The sequence below is a fragment of the Phoca vitulina genome, unplaced genomic scaffold (assembly GCF_004348235.1).
Source record: "Phoca vitulina isolate PV1807 unplaced genomic scaffold, GSC_HSeal_1.0 scaffold9, whole genome shotgun sequence".
Taxonomy (NCBI): domain Eukaryota; kingdom Metazoa; phylum Chordata; class Mammalia; order Carnivora; family Phocidae; genus Phoca; species Phoca vitulina.
Genome location: NW_022589712.1, coordinates 28,346,864 through 28,369,607, shown reverse-complemented (window position 1 = coordinate 28,369,607; position 22,744 = coordinate 28,346,864). Strand labels below are relative to the sequence as shown.

Genomic DNA, 22,744 nt, shown 5'->3' with positions numbered 1-22,744 from the left:
TTAACATTAGGAGTGCCCATCATGCACTAGTCATCATGCTAGACACTTAGAGGTTCAGAGGTGAACAAATAAAACAGATGCATCAGCATGCAGGCATTTGTCTTGATTACTGAAAGCCTCACTGGAGAAATTCTTGGATGGCAAACTTGCAGAATCACCCACTCAGAGATGGGGTGAGGTTGGGGTAAAGGCAGCCTGTGCTGAGGCCTTGCCTACTCCAGGTTGGCTCTGTTGCTCCTGACACAGATGAGATGTGCTTCATTTTCCACCAAAAAGCAACCACAGTTAGCCCTTCTTCAGCTTAGGAAACTCATGGTGCCAGAGGATGGCAGATTGGAACTGGGACTGATTTCAGCTCAAGCTCATGGGTATCAAAAGGCAGTCATGCCAACAGCTTTCTAATCTTTGGATCATTGCCATCGTGGTGTGCTCTTGAAGTTAACAATTCCAGCAATGCCTCTTGCTTCTCCAATTTCCCAGTTGTGGCCCACCATCCGTTCCCCTCATGAGCCAATTCTGCATTTTTGAGACTCCTTTCTAGATACCCAGCCTATAGCCTTCTCCTCCAATGAGTTTATAAGCACCTAATTTCACATATTAAATGCCTTTCTACTTAAAAAAATAGCTATAATATGGGAAGAAAATAATCAAAGAAGCACAGCCTTTTAATTATTTGCTGATAGCATTTAACATTACCTACTTGCAGGAAACAGTTATTGCCTCAGCTGGCAGTAAGACAAACCACCCCAAGCAATGAGGATTTCTGTTTTGGGTTTTGTTTGCTAATGTTTCTCCCATCCAAAGATATTAAGACACTTGCCCTACAAAGATTAATTGCTGGAGGCCTGCTGAGAGACTAATATATTGAAGCGATAAGAAATATTCAGAAAAATAAAAAAAGTATGAAGTCTTATTTGAAGCAGGAAAAATACTAACTGATTTAAGAATGCTAGAAGTGCTGCCAGTTGAATAATGCATGAACTTTTCACTATCTTTAATGTTTTTTAATTTCTTTTTTTCAAGCGTTTTTTATTTCTTTTGAGTATAATAGTTGCTGTTATTAATATTTAAATATTTTCATTTCAGCTATAAACTTCCCTTAAGAAAAAGAGGTTTGCTGAATACTTTAGTGTGATTTGTAAAAATTACACCTAATATCAATTTTTCATAACTAATTTTATTATGAAAGTAATGAAAAAATATAGTTCATTTAAGGGAAATATATTTTTTGCACATTTTGCAGAAACATGATTTAACTAATAGAAATTAAATATTTTTAATTAAAAATACTAAGATGTAGTATTATATATATCATATAGATCATCCATCTTTTTCTTCCTTACTAAAAGGCGAATTTTATATTTAATATAGAAAATTTGTAATATATAGGAATTAGCAAAAAAATTGTGAAATATTCTGACTTCTTAAATTAGAAATGTTCATTTTTTTATCCTCATAATATGAGAATTAAAATATAATTTAATGAATAAGTTAGATTTACTAATTTGTATTTGTATTTGTATTACAATCTCATCTGCAGTAATTTAAATTAGTACATTCTTGTTCACAATGAATTAAAACTAAACATAATGAAAATAAGACGTAGACAAGATTGCCTTTTTTACAAGTGAGAAAGCAAGTTTGATGAAAACTAAACAAATTGTCCACAGTAGTATAGTTGGTAAGTGAAGGCAGCAACAGGATTTGAACTTAGATCAATGTAGTGCAAAGCCTGTGCTCTGATAGGCTGAAACTCAGGCAAACAACGAGTGGCTAATGAGTGAGGGGAGGGGATGTAAATGGTTGTAAATAGTCTCCTAGACCAAGGCAGTGAGGAGACCAACAATAGCCAATATTTAAGAATCTGTGTATACTAGTCAAACATCAGGAAAGCTGTCAGCTTTCATTCTCTCACTCACAGGAGGGGCGTACTCTGTAGTGAGTGGAACTCTCTTGGCCTCAATTTTCTACTGTCTTAAAAGAGTATAATGAAAGGATTAGATGGTAGATGTATAGCACTTGGAACAATGCTTGCTTAGCCCAGAGTATGGGCTAAATCAGTGTCCGCTAGTCCACAAATCTTTTTTAAGGGCCTGGTAAGTATAAGGCATCAGGATTTTTTTTTTTTTAAAGGATTTTATTTATTTATTTGAGAGAGAGAGAGAGAGAGCGTGCACAGAGGGAGAGGGAGAGGGAGAAACAGACCCCCCACTGAACAAGGAGCCAGGACCTTGAGATCATGACCTGAGCCAAAGGCAGACACTTAACCGACTGAGCCACCTAGGTGCCCCAAGGCATCAAGATTACAATAAGGAGGCACATTAGGAGCACTAACAATGAAAGTGCTTTGATTCTTCGTGTCCTTGAGGGCAATAAACATTGCACACAAGAGTTCATGTGCAGATACCCTCTGTGCTGCAAAAGAACATATGCCAGGAGGATTTCTGTTGCTAGCAGGGCTCCAGACCCTTGGATGGAGATTTCGATATTTATGCCTTATTATTTGGGGTAGTGTTGGCTGGAAGAGATGGACAGAACAAGGAGAGTTGGTATTAGTATATCAGGCACAAAAACGAAACAAAGATGGAGATCCTGTGGAGAGATGGGGTCTTGAGAAGTAGGCGGAAGCCTGGCGATCAGAACCAGGTCAAAGTCAGGATCATGCAGCATCAGGGAGCTTAGATGGGAAGTCCCAGCATGCATGACCAGATAGAGCCATGAGGAGACAGCTGCAGCACCTGAGAACTCAATAGGGCATGAGATCTTCCCCCCATGGAAGATCCTGCAGTTTTCTGAGACTCGGACCCTGTGGCTTAGCCCAATTAATCTCTTAAACTGGGTCATCGCCCTAGGTTGCACAGCAAGCATGAGCCTGGCAGCCAAGGCCCTGTAAACACTGGCATCAATGAGAAAAAGCACTGGGAAGAATCTGGTTTCTTTCAAGTCCTGAGAACAATCAGATTCCCTTCTGGGCATTGCTTTAAAATCTGTTACCATCATTAGGTAACTTTACAAAGCAGAGCAATTAAAGAACTAGCTAGAGGTGCCTCAGCCACTTCCCAGATGGCCAGGGAGATGAAGACAAGGAAGAGGACTGTCTTCGTGGTCATCTGAAGAGCCAGCATGCCTGCCCCTGCTGCTCAGTCACTAGCTTGTGTGGTCAGTGAGCCCAGGCAGGCCATCACTGTTAAGGAATGCATGTTTCAGGAGTTACAGAAACTTGTTCTGGATTTATGTCTAGGAAAGAGAGCAAGACCCCCATGGCACCACCCCACACCCACACCCACACCCATCTGCCTCTGTAGGGGCATCTATAAGGTTGCCCTTGGGTTTGGATAGCCGTGGGAAGTCATGCAACCTCCACCAACCATCTGCTTCCAGCGCCTGTAATGAAAGAATGAAAGCTCTCCTACCCCAGCACACGAGTGGGCTTTGCCATTAACCAAGGATGAAGGAACACTCCAGAGTTGTTTCCTTATAGGACCTAGAATATGGATTGATAGAGTTGCTTAGCACTTTGGTTTTTGCCAAGAAGTTGAGAACATTTTAGAAACCTCTGATCTTTCCTTTAAAAATAATTATTAAATCTTTCAGGTCATAAAAATACCACTTTAAAAAGCAGGTAACGCGGAAATGGATCCTAGCAATTGGAATGGGTTTAACCTTTGCCAAAACACAGACAAAACAGGAACAGACAGTTGCATCAGACTCCACGGGTTGTTAATCCTCACATTTGCTCTCCGATCTGACTTCGTGGCATATATCAGCATCCCGACGTTACTTCCAAAGAAATGAAGCATGAAGAGATTAAATAGCATGATAAATATCACATGATATTTAGGTCAGCCAAGTAGCCAGGAAAACAAACCTTATGATACAGACTCTCCGTCTAATATTCACTGCCCACTTGCAACCTTCAGACACAACCAACCTCCCTGCTCTGAACTCCATTCTCTTGCTTCACCAGAGCAGCTTGCTTCCTTTTCGTGGCCCTGAGCCAAATGTCCATCTTTCTGTGCATGATGTAGGTCACCCCAGAAAATGGACTAGTTTGAACGTATGTGATCGAGTTGCCCTTTCCCCTCTCAACCTGCCCTCCTTTGTACGACAGGATTTCATAATTATGAGTGATGACATATATCCTCTGTGTATCGTCTGCTTACCCTGAATTTGATTTCATTATTCATTGCCTGTTTTTATGCTTTTTCTGTAAATTAATATATCTACAAACAATATGTACTATTTTTAGATATCTTCAACTTCATATAAAATGGAGACCATTTTTATATGGTTTATACGGTTTGAAAATTTTATGTATTTGCATGATTTGAACGCTATATATTTCACATGATTGGAACATTATCATTATATAATTATATATATATATATAATTTATATATATATATATATAATTGATTATTATATATTCACATGTACATGTTATGCATATATAATTTATGTTTTTAAAGTATGCATAACCCTAATTCATTTATTTTAACTACTATGTAGTATTTCAATATATGAATAATATATTTATCTGTTTTGTAGCTGGACGTTAAAGTTGTTTAAGTAAATTTCTCCAGTCATCAGTCTAGAAGATGACTTGCTATGTCATAGGATATGCACATTTCAACTTTACTAGATTTTGTGAATTTTTCTCCAAAGTGGTTCTCTAATTTTATATTCCAACCCCTAGTGTGTGAGAGTACCCTTTTCCATACATTTTTGATAACAATTGTTCTTACCAGACTCCTAAGTTTTGCCACACATAGGAATTCAAAATAGATCTCATTTTATCTTTAATTTGCTGGTTCTTGGTTATTAGTGTGGTTGAATTTATTCTCTGTATTTATTGACCATTCAGATCCCCCCTTCCATGCATTGCTTGTTCCTTTATCCGTTTTTCTATTGGATTATTTGCTATTTTCTTATCGATTTTGGAGGATTTATTTATATATATTCAGGTACTAACCATTTGTCAGTCATATACATACATGTAGCCCATTCTTAATACTTGATTGTTATCTCCAGAGTTTACCTTGCACAAAACTTTTAACAAGCAAGTTAAAACTAAGATATAGATAAGAAAGTTGCTATTTTCATGAGTCTGTGAGTTCAGGAAGAGCATTACTAGGGCCACTTTTTCATCATTTCCTTATTTGTTTCCTTCAGGTTCAGAGAGTTCAGTATAGGCCACCTAGTTTTGTGCTTATAGTATCTGCGTTTGACTGCAGAGTGGGTAGTTTAGAATAATTTCAGTCTGAATAAGGACCAATTTTGAGAGTGATTAACCTCAGATTATTAGATCTAAAGATTGCATATCTTCCACTGAAATAGAAAACATCAGACACCGAATGCATCTCTGGCCACAACTCCTCAGAAGAGCACACAAAATCAGCCTCAGGCAGAGTCACGAGGCATGAAGGAACAACCTATCCCAACTTACCTCCCGAATATTTTACTACCAGGAAAATCTCTGCTCCTGACACAAATCCATCGACTCAACTAACCAAGCAAAATATGAAAAGTAGAATGAAGTTATGGTGATGTCCGGTTGCAAAGACACATTGCCTTGGGAACACTGATATAAAATCTTAAAATAATTATGGCTTTCTTTCTCTTTCAGAGGTGTGGAGAAATCTTGTTTGAAAACCCTGATCAGAATGTCAAATGTGTTTGCATGCTAGGTAAGAAGGCTTCTCATTTTCGATATATTAAGTATGTTAATGTCACGTGGACTTCCTGTTGTTCCGTCGCCTACTGACAGTCTCTTGTTGCATATTACAGAGGCTTTTAGGCTTTTTATAGGTGTATAGATCGGGATAATACATTTATATGTGGAACACTTGATGATAAAAAGGTTTTGATTTTATTAACTGTTAGTAAGTCAGGAACAATGCTTCTGAGTCTGGCAGAATTATTCTTGGATCATCAGCATAACATAGAATTGGGTGCTTTGTAGTGAGGCAAATGTGATGAAAAAGTAAGAATCACACTGTAATTCCTAAAGTAGAAATGATAAGTTAAGTAAGTAAACTATTAAGAATTTACATCACAGCACAAAGGTTTTACAGTGCCTGGGAGAAATATACATATGAACTAATTTAAAGTTAGCACAACAATTACTCACATTGCCTCTGTAACAAAATTGCAACATTGTAATGAAAAATCATTTGTTCTTGTGGGATGATCTATCATCAATGCCTTTCACAAACTCTTTAATATATAATATTCTGGTAAGAAATGAAGTTGATATGATTTTCCTCATTTTATAGATTAGAAAACTAGTACAGAGAATATAAGTAATGCACTTTACCTCAAAGTAAGAAATTGTCCAAATCATGACATGAACATTTTTAAACTGTTAAGTTTAAGTATAGTATTTAAACTTATTTAAATCACTAAGCTATGTCTGATAAGCTTTGGTTAATTATTAAAATAGAATAAAACAATAGCTTGGATAAATAAAAATAATCCTTAAATTTGACTTTCACCAAAATTTTACTCTTGTCCTTTCCAATCTTGAGCAATACTCGTTAGCAAAGAACAAAAGGATTTGTTCTAACTCCTTCCATTTTCTCTGGCTAACTCATATGTTGGCAGCCTAGGTTATTGGTGAGATGACTCTAAAGCAGCCAGCAAGATAGAGGCATGGAAGGTCTTGATAATGTGTAATCCAAGATAATCGGGTAATACTAACCAAAGATTGCTCATGGCTTGAAAAACAACCAAAAACACAAAAACAAAAAACTAATAAACAAAAACAGATACCATATTTCCCAACTTCTTGATCCTCCTCATTTTCTTGTACTAGTGTTTTAAATCTTTGTTGCAGTTCTTACATGTTTTCATTTGAATTAAGATGATAGCTATAGAGTAACATATCCATTGGAAAATGAGTATTTTACTAGAAATGCATACCAATGAACATAGCATAGCATCTATACAAACATTTCAAATATCCAGTATTCCTTATGAGATAGATAGATAGATAGATAGATAGATAGATAGATAGTTAGATAGATAGATAGATAGATAGATGATAGATAGATAGATAGGCAGAAAAAAATTCCTTTGTCCAGCCATTATGTCCCAACCTTGGATTTGGGAAAACATCTCACCATTACATCAAACCTATTCATCAATTAACTCATTTAATTTTTGCAATAATAGGATGAAGTTGGTGCTATTATTATCCTCATTTTATAGATAATAAAATTGAGGTAAATGGTCAAATAGGGTACCTTAATACTATTAAAATATTATATGATTCTACCTAATCTAGTAATTCCAATCAATTTTTTTAACTCATAATGATTTTAAGCACATGAGCGCATTATCTTTTTGCCTGAATTCTCCTGTGTCCTGGTTTCCCTGTGAGTTACTTGTTTAGTTTATAGCAAGGACAGGAACAGCAACAGACTGTCTACTACTGCCTATAGACTTGTCTTCCCTTAAAGTAACACCAATCATCTTCCCATCTCTTCTAGATTATATGGAATGGTTTATATAGCTGCCAGAACACATTCCTGGCCACGAAATGCATCCCCAGTGAATCTGACTGATTACACAATATTCAGAACTTAGAACTATACTTTATTAATCAGTTCCGTATTACTCTTACTGTCATCACAATTATAATTAATTGAACACTTGAATATATGACAGGTGGAGTCTATCCTAAACACCTTACATAATTAGATCATTTATTCTAAGCAAATTAAGGCATGACATCTCTTTCAAAATATGAATAGTCTTGGTTATAGCAGTGTATTATTAAGCTTGTAGATTTCATTAGTTTATTAGATTTCTATATTCTTAGTGATATAGAACTAAATAATATAAAGTAATTGTGAGAATGAAAGTTTTTATTAGTTTGAGGACACAGGAAAAATAAAGATGAAATAGGAAGAACATTTGTGCATTTTACCTTTAAAATGGGTGGTAGATATTTATGTGGTGTCAAAAATAATAGCATGCCTAGAAAGCTTGATATATTCACACAGTGAAAATTGTGCCCTCAAGGAGCTTACATCCAAGAAGGCTTAGACTTTTTCCTACTTAGCTTTTTAAGAGGATTGCTACAAAATTTAATTGAAACATTTACAAAGTCCTTTGAAATCTTAGATGAAAGAGAGTACAAAAAGAAATTATTAAATTGTTATGGATATCAACACACACAGATAACCCACCATGAGCAGGTGTCCCCCTAAAACCCAAGGGCCACCATTTCACAACAATGCTGTGCAAGATAATAAGAAAAGAAGTGAAGTTGAAAGGTTTACTCCCTTAAAACAAGAGAAAACCAAGTTATGAACATGTAACTCACTGTAAATGAGACCATATCTTATATTTCATCAAGAAAGGGCATTTATATTCACACAACAACAAAACACCTCTTCACCATTATCTGAAGTGTTCATTGCTTCCTTTGAGAGGAACCTGTGATCAGGCCCTTATGACTTCCTAAAGCATTTCTTGAGAAAACGTTATATCTCCAACAGTAAAAGATAGACTCTGATATTTTAAGGGACTATTAAGTTTTCTAAGTGTTGCCAATCATGAGCATAATTTGTATTTTTACAGGTAATGTTATAACATTTTTATGAATAAATCAGAATTTCCAATCAAGAAAACCAAACCAAACATTTCCAAACCTTCACCTCTGGTCTTTATGCCACCTCAGAACTGAGATCCCGAAGGGAAGCCAACCTGAGACATCCACGATTTTAAATTGTGAAGTTTGGGGCTCACTGTAACCCCCAAGATTCCCCTCTTTTCCCTTTTTGGGGTGTCTGCCCAGCTCCTCGCTGTGCTCTGGTTCCACACAGTTGAGATGGAATATGGAAGAGGGTCACTAGCCAGGGATACCATTTGCAGTTTCCTTCTCACCAACTGGTGTGTCCCCAGATCATTATAAAAAATACTTTGAGTGTGTGTGTTAAGCTGTGTAGCTCATGACTTCCAGAAGTAAGCCATCCTCACCAAAGTTGTGCTTCTGGCTCATTACATTAAATGAGACATGAGTGTAAAATTCACCTTGAGTTGCTCTGAAACACAAATTCAATGCAGTTTTAAGTGGGAGCAAAAGACTGTCATGTATAGATCTTACAGGGAATCATTTCTGGGTTCAGGGGAATGGTTCGTGTTGGATATGAAGATAAATAAAGATGTACTGCAGGGCTGACTACACTGAGTATTGAGTATTCATTCCTTAGAATTCCCTCAGAGAGAGCAAACGTGGGCAATTGAGTTAAGCACCAAATTGTAATAAATGTTGCTTTCTTCTTTCCTTCATCCTTAGGGTGTACGTTTAAAACTCCTACCTCCCCACCTCCCTCCTTTTTAAAAATTTAGCCATAAGATTTCTCTTAAGCCCAAACTAACCTCAGAAGCTCATATAACTGTATCAAAGGGTATATAGCAAGACTTGTATCTTAATTAGGTATAATGAACTGATACCAAAGGAAAAAGGAAGTGGAAGAGAAATTAGCTCTCATTCCACAAGTAATGTATAAAGTATGATGAGCTACTAAAAGGATTTTACTTTTTAAATATAATGATCCAAACTGATTCACAAAGAGCCAAGTGTATTTTTAAAAATTACATAAAATGAGCAATGTTGATTCACTTCTTAGTCCACTAGCTAACCTCACTCTGTGAAATGATAAATCTTGGGGAGAGAAACTTTCAAAAATGAATTCCCCATCAGACTTGATGGCTCTTATAACTGCTTCTTTCTCCTTATTCTTAGAGGGAGATTCTCTTAAATAGTAAGCCTTAATTTGTTGTCTTTGGGGAGGTGGTTCTAATTTTTTTTAATTATTTTGAGTGTAGTTAACGCACAATATTACATTAGGTGTACAACACAATGATTCAACTTCTCTATACATTAGGCTGTGCTCATCAGAAGTGTAGCTACCATGTGCCATCATACAACATTATTATGATATCTTTGACTATATTCCCTAGGCAGTGCCTTTTATTCCTGCGATTTATTCATTCCATAGCTGGATGCCTTTATCTGCCACTCCCCTTTACCCATTTTGTCCATCCCTCCACCCCCAGCCTCTGGCAACCATCAGTTTATATTTGTAGGTCTGATTCTGCTTTTTGTTTATCTGCTTATTCATTTGTTTTGTTTTTTCAGATTCCACATTTGAGTGAAATCATATGGTATTTGTCTTTCTCAGTCTGACTTATCTCACTTAGCATAATACCCTCTAGGTCCAGCCATGTTGTTGCAAATAGCACAAATTCATTCTTTTTTGTGGCTGAGTAATATTCCATTGTGTATGTATATACCACATCTTCCTTATCCATTCATCTATGGATGGACATTTAGGTTGCTTCCATAACTTGGCTATTATAAATAATGCTGTAATAAACATAAGGGTGCATATATCTTTTTGAATTAGTGTTTTTGTTTTCTTTGGGTAAATACCCAGTAGTGGAATTATTGGATCATATGGTATTTCTATTTTTAATTTTTTGAGAAAACTTCCTACTCTTTTCCAGAGTGGTCGCACCAGTTTGCATTCCTACCAATAGTACACAAGAGTTCCTTTCTCTCCACATCTTCACCAACACTTGTTATTTCTTGTCTTTTTTGATTTGAGCTATTCTGACAAGTGTAAGGTGATATCTCATTGTGGTTTTGATTTGCATTTCCTTTCGTCTGTAACTTCTGGTATTTTGTTGGCTAAATTTCTCCAACCTCTTTATCAAGGTTTAATTTTACAGTTTGAAATTTTCAGTGATCCTGCTTTTATTTCATGCATGATTTTTTTCATGTTGACTGGTGTCTTATCATTTGAACATAAAATATGTGGTTTTTTAGTGCCATAGCTTAGAAAGGGGTGTTCCTATTGTCAGGCTTTTGGTTGAAGTTTATTATGAATCAGTTAAAATGGTTACCAGTTTCAAAGCAATACAATATCATAAAATCAATGTTTTATTAGCATTTAACATAAGCAAGGAGAGACTTGCTTTCTAGTCCCACTGCTGAAAAATTAACTGTGTACTCATAGAACATGTTTTGTCTTTTAGGCTTTAATTTATAGTTTTTCTGCAAAGTAGAAATCAAAACATCTGTTCTTTCTAGCCGAGGGGTTATTCTGGTGATAGAATAAAATGTTCCATGAGGAGACCTTTGCCTGCTGTAATGTCCTAAATATCATTTATGCATCAATAAATTGGTAAATAAATAATAAACAATTGAAAGTAAACAAATCAGTGATAATAAAAAATAATAAATTATTTATTGATGACATTAATAGTGTTTAGAAAAGCAACTGAAAAGCGAAACATTATATAAATGTGAGAACACTTTTTAAAAGTATCAAATACATTCTTCAAAATTGTGTGGTAGCTCAAAGGCACTCATTCAATATTCTTTCTAACAGATAGGCACTGAATACCTCTTATATGCAACGTATTGTACTGGGCACTAGGAATGCACAGTCAGTGCGACATGTGTCTCGCCCTAGGAGGGTTTACAGTCCAGGAAGAGCTTCAAACCCTGAACCCCAAAACCTGCAGCACCAGCTTGAGAGGACAAACAAATAATAATAATAAAGATAACAATAATAATAATAAAGATGAAGTATGCTGGGACTTCAAAAGATGGGAAGGGTACATACAGCTGAGATATAAAGACTCGTAGATTTGGATAAACAGAGGCTGAGAAAATGGCAGCATTCTAGCTGGACGCATGGCCATATTCAAAAGCCCAGATAAAAGAAAGCTGGAGAGTAGGAGGGAGCAGGAAGTGTTTCAGGCACCGGGATGATGAAAGGATAAATTGAAAAGGAATTGGAGGCCTGACTGTGGACAGTTTGACTGCTGTCATTAGCTCTAAAAAGAGCAGAAGTATCAGATAAGAGAGAACTCTGGTCTCTTTTCTTTAGAGAGTGTTTTTTTAGTTCTAAAATTTTATAGAATACTCTATAAACTAGTTTCTACTGGGCAGTTGTTAAGTACTGCCATTCACCAGATACTTGTGAAATTAAATAATTTTAACTCAACATATATTTGAACCTCATGACCTGAATTCTAGGTTTGATTTTTTTTAAATATGTTCATTTAATCTTTTCCATTTGATACTAGATATCATAGTATTTTATTTAAGAAGTAAAACAGCATTGTCATCTTTTATACTAGCAAAAATTGATATTTTTTCATGTTTTGGAACTTTGTCGTCTAATAACATGGGGAGTTTTTGATATTAATATTTTGCTTTTCTCACTAGCATCAGCATATAATTTTTGCATATAGACAATTTTGAGGTCCATAGATCTTTTTCTCAAAATTAATACACAATCTGTTTTAGAACAAAATAATATTTGATATCAAAGTGGGCCACTGTGGTACAGTGGAAAGAACAGGGTATTTAAAGATTTGGTACCAGGGCGCCTGGGTGGCTCAGTTGGTTAAGCGACTGCCTTCGGCTCAGGTCATGATCCTGGAGTCCTGGGATCGAGTCCCATATCGGGCTCCCTGCTCAGCAGGGGGTCTGCTTCTCCCTCTGACTCTCTTCCCTCTCCTGCTCTCCGTCTGTCATTCTCTCTCTCAAATAAATAAGTAAAATCCTTAAAAAAAATAAAAAAAAAAATAAAGATTTGGTACCAGCTAAAAACTCTGGCTATAGGCAAGTCACTTAAAGTTTGTAAACTTCAGTTTATTCTTCCCTAAAATGGAGTAATAAGTAATACTTAATAACAATATTATTATGTACCTTATCAGGTTTGTTGAGTATCAAATAACACAATAAATATTACAGAATTCTGTAAACTTTTAGAAGTACTAGAAATATAAGTATTATTTTTATTAAATACTAACAACTAATTTGTTCTAAGTCCTTGCATTGATATTAGTAGTACTTTTAATATGCAAACTGACAATTTTGATATATTGCAAATATTAAACTATCTCAATTTGGGGGAGCCTGGATGGTTCAGTCAATTAAGTGTGTGATTCTTGGTTTCAGCCCAGGTCATGATCTCAGGGTTGTGAGATCGAGCCCCGTGTGGGCCTCCATGCTCAGCACAGAGTCTGCTTGAGATTCTTCCTCCCTCTCCCTCTGCCCCTCCCACTAGTGCTCTCTGTCTCTGTCTCTCTCTCTCAAATAAATAAATAAATCTTTAAACTATTTCAATTTGGTTCAAGTAAATAGATATTTTCAAGTGCATATTTGCAATCTAGAAATAAGCATCTTAGCCTCATAGGTTATTAAAGAAAGATTATTGTAAGAGCTATTTTATGTGTCCCTGACCTTAAAAGTGAAGGTCTATATTTAAAAACAAAAGTTTCAAGTTGCTTAACTTTGATTTATCAAGATTAAAATGCCTCAGGAATTTGAATTAACTTTAACTTACACTTACAAAGTACTTCATTCACATCATATGGACAAATCAATTCATTATTCCTATATGCCTGTTCATGGATGATATTCTCTATCTTTCAAAAGAGAGCATATTGAAACCTGGATATTTCCAAGAAAAGGGTGGGGGCATTATCCCCATCACTTATTCAGGGTCTGCTTTGTTTTATGTTTCATTGCACTTATCACCAAATGACATATTTTACATTTGTCTGTTAATCGCCGTGTTGCAGCATCACCCTACCACGCAGAATGAGAATATCGTGAAAGCAAGGACTTAGTTTTAGTCACTGCTGAGTGTCCAGCATCTGGAACAGTCTCTGGCCACCTAGCCTGTAATAGGGACCCAATATTTGCTGAATGGATACCTGTTAATGCATTTGTGAGAAAAGCATCACCATCTGCAGGGCACAGACTAGATGTATCAAAAACCGGGTGGTGTAGCATTTAAAACCATCTGCTACCTCAGCCAAGGGATAGGTCGGCTCCTACATGAACTAGCTGGCAGTTTCCCAAGCATATTACTTTAGGTTACAGGATGATAAATATGTAGTTCTCCTCAAATAGACAGTTAGAATCTAGCCTAAGAATCAGGGGACTAACAAATATTTCTTGAGCACTACCATATGCTCAACCCTCAGCTAGGGGTACTCTGAAAGTTGATATAATGAGCAGGTAGAATCCCTATCGTGACTGTTTATTCCTCTGCAAATGGAACATTGTGTTGAGAAAACAGGAGGAGGCCCATTATTTTGTCTTCTTTATGTTTATAGGAATATACAGAAAATTATTTTACCCTGAGGTTTATGATTTAAAGGTTTTTCTACATTATCTTACTAACTTTTAAAATTTTTTTGGAAGTCATTATTGCCTTGCATAAGAAATATAAGTCTCCTAGTCTCACGGTTGCTTGCTGTGGAACGCTGCAGCATCTCCACATCAACAAAACATCTGCTTCTGAGTGCAGCTGGGAGCCATGGCTCCGACAAGAGCTAGCTGAGAATAACAACACACACAAGGGGCACTCAATCAGAACTGAAGCTATCAAACCCCTAAGTGATAGAAGTGTCAGTCTTGTATTAGTTTCATTTTCTCTCTGAAGGCAGAGACCCTTCATCCAAAGCTACACTTCAAAAATTTTATTCAATCATCAAGTATTTATAAAAACATATGTCGTACCAGGGTAGGGATGTGAAGACACTGAAGTTCTGGTGCCTGCCGTCAAGAAGTTTCCAATCTAGTGGGGCACGGACAACTACACAGACAAGACAACATGGCATGATAGACCATAAGAAGGATGGACCAGGGTCTTGTGGAAGGGGGAGGATGGAGTAGTGTCAGAAAGGCCTGTGCAAGAGGTGATAAGGAAGTGAGTGTCAAGGAGAAGCAGCAGACAGTCCTGTGGAGGTGGGGGAGGGGCAGCCTGCTGGAAAAGACATTGGCATTTCCAGGCAGAAGAAGCAGCAGGAGCAGGAGGCTTAATGTGACCAAATAGAGAAACTGTAAGTCATTATGCCTGAAGAATAGAGTCAGAGGAAAGAAATGATAAGATAATCAAGGTGGAAAGGAAGGTGAGGCAGATTTAAAAGGCCTTATAACAGGACAAAGAACCATTTAAGGATGTTCAAGCCGAGGAGCTAAATGTGAGATACATGTTTCAGACGGATCCCCGGGTTAGCTAGAGAATGCCCTGGAGGAGGACAAGACTGGAGAAAGAGAGGCCAGTTTAGGAAATCGCAGTAATAATCAGGTGAGAAATGATGAGTCCTGCCCAAACGGAGACAACACCAAGGAGGAGAAGAGGCACAAAATTCAGGAGACTTTGAAGGGGGATGCTAGAACTTTATAATGGATTGAGTATAGGAAATGTAGTTAAATAGAGGTGCTGTTTCACCCTCTCTCAGACAACCTTCCCCAATGGACAGTCCAAGAAAATCAGATTTGCAAGTGGGAGAAATGATGAGTTATATTTTGGACACAGCAGACCTGAGATGCTGAAGGAACTCTCGGATATAGTAGGGAGTCTGCAGCTCAGAACAGTGATCCGGTGACAACATATCAGTGGTGATGTCACAAGGGGAAGGTGAAAAGGAAGATGGATAGGCACCTCGGAATGCTTGGAAGCAGCACACTGAAGGGTTGAACAGGATCAAGAGGAATCTCAAGAAGATTAAATAGGTTGGAGGTTAAGAATGAGTGGGCAGAAAGACAGAAGGAAAACAAGAGAAAATGCTATTGTCTTAGCCATGAGGAGAGACTTTCAAAAGGAAGATCATGATAAAAATATGAAGTACAAAAGTCAAATGTGATCAGGCTAAAAGGCATTCATCGGACTCAGCAACCTGAACGTAACATCAGCAAGAGCATAACTAGTAGAAGGTGAAAGGTGGGGAGGGTGATGGTGTGGAGCCAACGAGCAGAGAACTAGTCTTTCAGGAAATTTGTCTGAGAAGGAAAGGTAAGAATAATGACAGCACCTAGAAAGAGTTCTTAAGATGGGAAAGATTTGAGAATGTTTTGATTCAGGAGAAAGAGCACGTAGAGGAAGTGGCTGAATATTTCTGAAGAGAAAGGGAATAACTGTGAGCTACGTCTTCCCATTGCAATGGAGAGAAGGCGGGGATGGGGCACAAGGAAGAGTAAGGATGGAGAGGCGCCCATCAGGTGGAGGATGGGCAGAAACTGAGATTTCCATCTAATTGTTCCCCTTCTGGTTAAGAAGAATGAATGATATCCTGGAGACAATAAGGAGAGGAGTAGAGGATGGAAGCATGAAGAGGCAGGTAAGTATTTTTATAAATACTTGATGATTGAATAAAATTTTTGAAGTGTAGCTTTGGTTTGGTAAAGGTTTGAAATTAATGTAGGAAAGAAGAACTGCCTAAGATAGGTCAGAGGGAACTGTGTTCTGAGGTCAAGTTCTATGCACTAAAATATCAATGCCCATCTGTAAAAAACAAAAAATGCATAAAACACAGAGTGTCCAAAACACACATTTCAGAAAAGTAACTGCTGCCTGTTCATGAACACTCTGCCTTCCCTTTTCTCCTTAGGGGTCTCCTTCTCTGATGGCCAGCCAAGGAAACCTGCACAAGACTGCTTTCCTTGACCCTAAGTCTCAAGATCCTCCCTCTCATACTGTCAATGTTGAATTGGCTCTCCATTTTTTCATCTAGCATGCATATTCCATGGGAGTAGGTGTCTATCTTATTCATTTTTGTATTCCTAGCAACCAGCATTGGCCCCAAACTCCAAAGGAGCACAAAAATAATGCCTAATGAAGGTAAAAGAAAAATTTAATGTTATGTATTTGCCCCTTACCTTTTCCTCTGACGCCATGCTGCTTCAAGGAGGCTCTTTTTTGACCTGTCTATGACTAAAAAGAGATGACTCCACATCCACCTCCCAATTATCAAGGAGACCGGAGGCGCTAAGTCATTTGAGCTCTGAGACTACCATTGCTTCCTGAGCTGGGCCCGCCCCTGGCCTCTTCAGCCGCTTCTCCACAGGTTCATTTCCCTAGATTACAAATTTTATTCAAAGGCTTTTTGCTCTCAGAATGAGTTCACCTAAGGATCCTTATATACATCCAACCATATTTTCACAATGTTCCAGAGAGAGTGTCATTTCTGTTTGACCCCCCAAACTATGTTCGACTTTCTATTGAGAGGAATACAGATTATAATTGTATTTCATTGTGAATTTATATCATTTCAAACAAATTATTCATGTAGACTTGCTATTCAGGGTGGTGGAAGAGGTCCCAATCTGTCTATCTCAAGCTATCTTCCTTGCCAGCTATAAGTTTATAATGTTTTCTAATGTGTATAGATTATAAACATGCACAAAATATAAAAATTTTCAAAGAATGAGACAAAGTTATGTATATTATAAAAAAATACACAAAAAGATAATTTTAAAATAATGAAAAAATAAATACTTGTTCCCATTGTATCAGTTGCCTTCTTTGCACTACAACATTTCTTTGTCAGATCTAAATACCAAACGATATTTCATTAACTTGCCAGGAGATCTATTCCAGAGACAGCTAACTGGTGGTCTAGAAAGCTCAGTTTCCATAAGCCCAAAACTTTCACATCTGACCGATTAATGCAAGTTTTTAACTTTTGTGAAGCTAGCTTGGGCACTATCAAAATTACTGATCTTAAAGGCAAATCTAAAAATAGGTTTTATGTAACAATAAACTAATGCAAAGAATTTGCTTTTTCCTAATTTAAGGTAGTCAATCACATATGAGCTTAATACATTTGGTTTACCGTGAATATTTTTTAAATTTTATGACTTGTAACTTCATGAGATAGTAACATTTTATGTTTATTTTTACTTAATTCTAGATTCTGAGAGTGCTCATCTTATGTGGCACAGTAGGAAATTGGAGGTTTCATTCTGAAAGCGGTCCTCACATTCCTAAATATGAGAGAATCAAGCCAGAAATGCTAGTAGTATGTGGATCCCATAAAATTAGTGAACAACAGTATTTTTTATTTTTCAGTAATAACCATATACTACAAATCTAAGAGCTTTTATGTGTAGTAAGTCTATGAAAAGGGTTACCATGCCCATCTGTTTTCTAAAATGTATATTGCAATGTCCAGAAAATGCATTTCAATATTTCTAACTTCTTTTAGACAATCAAATATTTGGAAAACGTAATTGAACATTGTGGAAGTACATTTTGAATTCATGAATACATTTTCCACATTTCTTAGGAAAAGTTTAGCATCTTATTCCTAAATCATATTACAGAAAAAGACTGCTGACCATTGCTATAGAGTATTCCTGTGTGTGTGTGTGTCTGTCTGTTTATTTATTTATTTATTCATTTATTCTAGTGGTAAGGAACATTTACCTAGCTTTGAACTGTTACAAATAATCTCTAGTTTTGGAGTGTTAAAAATGATACTGCTATAAACACTCTTGTATGTCTTTTTGTGCACAAATACACACATCTTCTCTTAAGTATTTACCTAAAATTACAAATGTTGGGTAATAGGGTATGATATGTTCAGCTTTAACAGATTCCGCCAAATTGTTTTCCAAAGTGGCTGTACCAGTTTACCCTCCCACCATGTACGAAAGTCCAATGAATAATTTAACACTTGATAATTATCTTTGAGTAAAAGTTAGAATTCATAATTCATCATCCAACTCCATACAAATATTTCATGCGATAGCCTCTAATGAGATCATGTGTCATTTACATAAACAAATCATCAGGTTGATAATGGTAGTAGTAAAACACTTATACTTTATTTGTTGATCCGAACTAATAGTTATTTTTCATTGAACACTTGGAAATAACTGTCCCACAAGTGATCCTAATAAGTGCTTCTCATCCACAGTGGAACTAGAAACAGAACCCTGGTTCCTAAAGACTCTTTTATGTTGAGATAATTAATTTCCATTTTTTTCTTTTACTACAAAATACAAAATTAACCAATTTTTTAAAGATTTTATTTATTAATTTGACAGAGAGAGTGTGTGTGCATGAGTGGGGGGAGGGGTAGAGGGAGAAGGAGACGCAGACTCCCCACTGAGCAGGGAGCCTGATGTGAGAGACTCGATCCCAGGACCCTGAGATCATGACCTGAGCCGAAGGCAGACGCTAAACCAATAAGCCACCCAGGCACCCCAAAATTAACCAATTTTTTAAATATCTGGAGTTACAGGTATGAAGTTATAATATGAAAATTATAGTGAAGGCATCTAATTCTGACAAGTCAATAATCTAGTCACTAGTGGAGTGATTCTATAAAATCACATAGCAGAGTGATTCTAAACTTAACCCTCACATGTTGTTTCATGGATTTTATTCACACTTGCTTCAAGAATAAAGCAGCAAAATATTTTCATTTTCCCTCTTTACCAGTTTCTCTTAGTTTGGGTATTTCCAGGCGTGCTAGAAGAGTGACCTTTAGCCAATATCACAACTGAGTGGAATGAGAGGATTATGTTTCCCAGTACTCAAGATGTTTTTGGCTTCATGGATGGTGGGATCATGCATGATTTTTATTCCCTTCTTTTTGTTTCTCTATATTTTCCAAGTGTTCAGCAATGGGTAATTATTAGTTTATAATAAGAGAGATTTGGGTTGTTTTTCTGATTTCTAAGGGTACAAAGCTTGTTTCTTATGGTTTATTTGCTTTACTAAAACCTACACCTGACAAGTGTCAAAACTTTGAGAACTTATTCCAGTGGTGAAATGGACCTACATGGGGAGGTGTTTGTAATAGGAACTGTGCCTTGGGGTAACCAGTGGTTTGGTTGCTACATCTTGGGGATGAGTTGTGGCTTTTATTAAATTATCTCTCACAAAGTCACTTTCCTCCAAAACAAATGGACTCTCTGAGATCAGCCATTCCCTTTGCAGAGTGCATGGAATCTCAGCAATCCCGTGCCTTGTGTCATAGCTAAAAGCCCATGAAATAGCACAGAAGTTGCAAAACAATATGAAAGTCAAGTAACTGAGGTTTGTGGTTCCGCGGCAAATGGAAACCCTCCAGAACAAACATGGGCAGAGTCTGTTGCACCAGGGGTTGGGGAAGGCTCACTGTACAAACGCTGTGAAACCTATGGAGCAAAACCCTGTGGAACTTCCTTAGATTCTCAAAATTGTAACATGCACAGACAGACAGGGTGTTACCATGAGATATTTCAATTAAGCCAGGAGAATTTGTAACTTTTATTAGGCAAGCAAGCAAACAGAAAACAATTGCACCTTTCCAAGTTCAAGGTCTCTATTTCATTCCTTTCTTCTCAACTGGGACTCAAAAAGCACAAGGTTTTTGTCTAAGTGAATAAACGTATGCATGCAGTTATTTTACACAACTAGTTATTTTACTTTAAGAGAAGAAACAAGGAGACATGTTTAATGGTTCTGCATGTCCTAAAGTCTGTCTCAAATAAAGGAAGATCCTGCTGACATAAAACTATATAAAGAACTACATATATACTATGTTTTTCCAAATATATATGGTTGTTTATATATGTGTATATGTATATCATTTTTAGTGGTAGGGAAAAATTAACTTTCTGTGATTCATCATATTTTTTCTGTATTTTACAGCTTTCTTACCATTAGCATGTATTTGTTACTTTTAGAGTAGGAAAAAAAAAAAAGAAAGGACCTTTGGCAGTGAAATGGTGGATATATGTCATTATACATTTGTCCAGACTCACAGAATGTACAACACCAAGAGTCAGCCCTGATGTAAAGTGGAACTTTGACTGATAATGTTGTGTCCGTGTAGGTTCATCAGTTGTCACAAACGTACCACTCTGGAGGGGGATGCTGATAATAGGAAGGTCTGTGCACATGGAGGGGCAGGAGATATATGGGAAATCTCAGTACTTTCTGCTCAGTTTTGCTGTGAACCTAAAAATGTTTAAAAAGTCTGTTTAAAAAGCAAGGAAGAAGGAAGGGAGGAAGGAAGACAGGAGGGAGGGAGAGAGAGAGGAAGAGAGGGAATGAAGGAAGGAAGGAAGACAGGAATGAAGGGAGGGAGGGAGAGAGGAAGGGAGAGAAGGAGGGAGGGGGGAAGGAAGGAAGAAAGGACAGACCTGCTGGCAACTTAAAAAAAAGAAAAAACCTTAAAGGGAGATAAAAAGAAATGGAGGAAAGCTGAAAGCAGTGTCCATTTGTGGTCGGGTACACCCTGGAGAGGCTCTGAGAGGTTGTTCAGGGACAGGACCCCAATGGAGAACTTTTCTGAGAACTGAGAGACAGGCGAGTCTTTGTTCGGGCTCTATCATCTAGTTTATTGTTTTCTCACAGGAAAATTAAAATGTGTTGTGACCCCTTTAGCAATCCATCTGTTTTTCAAATAAAAAGTTTTTTTCTGAATCTATTTTTAAAGTAAACCTTCCCTTGGAAGGAAAGTCAGTGGCTTCCCTAAAATATATAGCTTTTAAACTGTATCCCCAACCATTGTCATTACAAAGAGTGGTGTTGAACACTAAGATTTCTAATGCACAATTATAAATTAATTACAAGAGAAGGAAAATATTGTTTTGTATGCTATCTTGCTTATAATATAAGCCTGGTTAATCCATACAAAACAAAAATATTGTTTTGTATGCTATCTTGCTTATAATATAAGCCTGGTTAATCCAGATTGTACACAATCCAGACGTAATGTCCTGTGGCTGCATGATTGGATAATGCTGATTCATCCAACAAAAATAGGCTATTGAGTACCTACCAACTGTGTATACTCTTCTAGACAACAGAAAAGCAGCAGTGAATAAAACAAAAAACTCAATTCCTGCCCTCGTGGAGCTTAGATTTTAGTGGGGCATGGACAGTAAGCAACATAGGTAAGTGATTTATAGACTACATAATTTTAAGGGTAACAATGGAAGACATTCTACTAAGAAAGAAATAAGGCAGGGGTGCCTATAAGGAATGGAGTCATGATGGGTGGGTGGTGGTGCAGATTTTAACTAGAACAGCCAAAGTTTTCCCTGAGAAGGTGAGCATCAGCCAGGCTCTGCAGCAGAGTGTCCTATGTGGAAGAAATAGGACGTGCCAAAGCTCTGAAGCAGGAGTGAGCCAGCAGGACCCAAAGAGCAGAGGAAGACAAGTGCGCTGAAGACCAGGAGTGGGGAAGAGGAGCTGAGAGGTCCTGGGAGCCAGATCCCATGAGTCATTGTGAGGACTCTGGATTTATTCTGCAGATGATGAGGAACCATCAGAAATTTGGGGGCATTGGTGTCATGTTTTAAAACACTGGATACATTATGTTCATTTTTCAATTAACAAAACAAGAAAAGAGTGCTTGTATTATGGTTTCAGAGAAGTATATTCCCATTGTCCTGAAATGGGTACTGAAAGGATATATTTGGGGAAATAACAATAAACAGATTTAGTGCCATATGTTATATACAGTCCAGATAAATATACGGTTAATGTTCATCTAATTTAGAAAATCGTACTAGGTGAAGTATCATTCTAAAGTGGTTAAGATTTAGAAAGGAAAGGTGATGGGCAATTTCCTCTTTAAATTAAAAAAAAAAAAAAAGAAGAAGTTTTCCTTCCTTAGGAAGTTCTTACTTTACTTGATTTGTCTTCAGACAGGCCTTGTGTCTTGTTTAATTTTAATAGAGGGGCCGATCTCTGTTTTAGTAGTTCCCTCTTTGACTTTTCCTAAATCATAGCTTTAGAATCATAGCTAATCAGGAAACCAGTTTCACAAAAAGGCAGAAGAGAGAGAAACTTCTCCTTTCTCTATCATCTTTAAAAGTAAGTGTTTGCAAATATGAAAGGAGTTAAGCAGGCTCCAAAATCTTATTATGGCAAACAGCCGGGATTTTGGATTCTTGGAAGGTTGTGCACACACAACC

The 22,744-nt window shown here is 36.9% G+C and overlaps 1 protein-coding gene across 2 annotated transcripts in view; it reads left to right on the top strand.

Annotated features, from left to right (window-relative positions):
• The window catches only part of PDE7B (phosphodiesterase 7B), a 316,742-nt gene that overhangs the window by 101,431 nt on the left and 192,567 nt on the right, over window positions 1–22,744 (top strand). Inside the window, exon 2 of one of the 2 annotated variants that reach the window (XM_032407820.1) lies at window positions 5,627–5,687. In XM_032407820.1, coding sequence (XP_032263711.1) covers window positions 5,627–5,687 — 61 coding nt within the window. Of the gene's footprint in view, window positions 1–5,605; window positions 5,688–22,744 lie in introns of those variants that run through there. The other variant, XM_032407821.1, reaches the window with a different exon arrangement.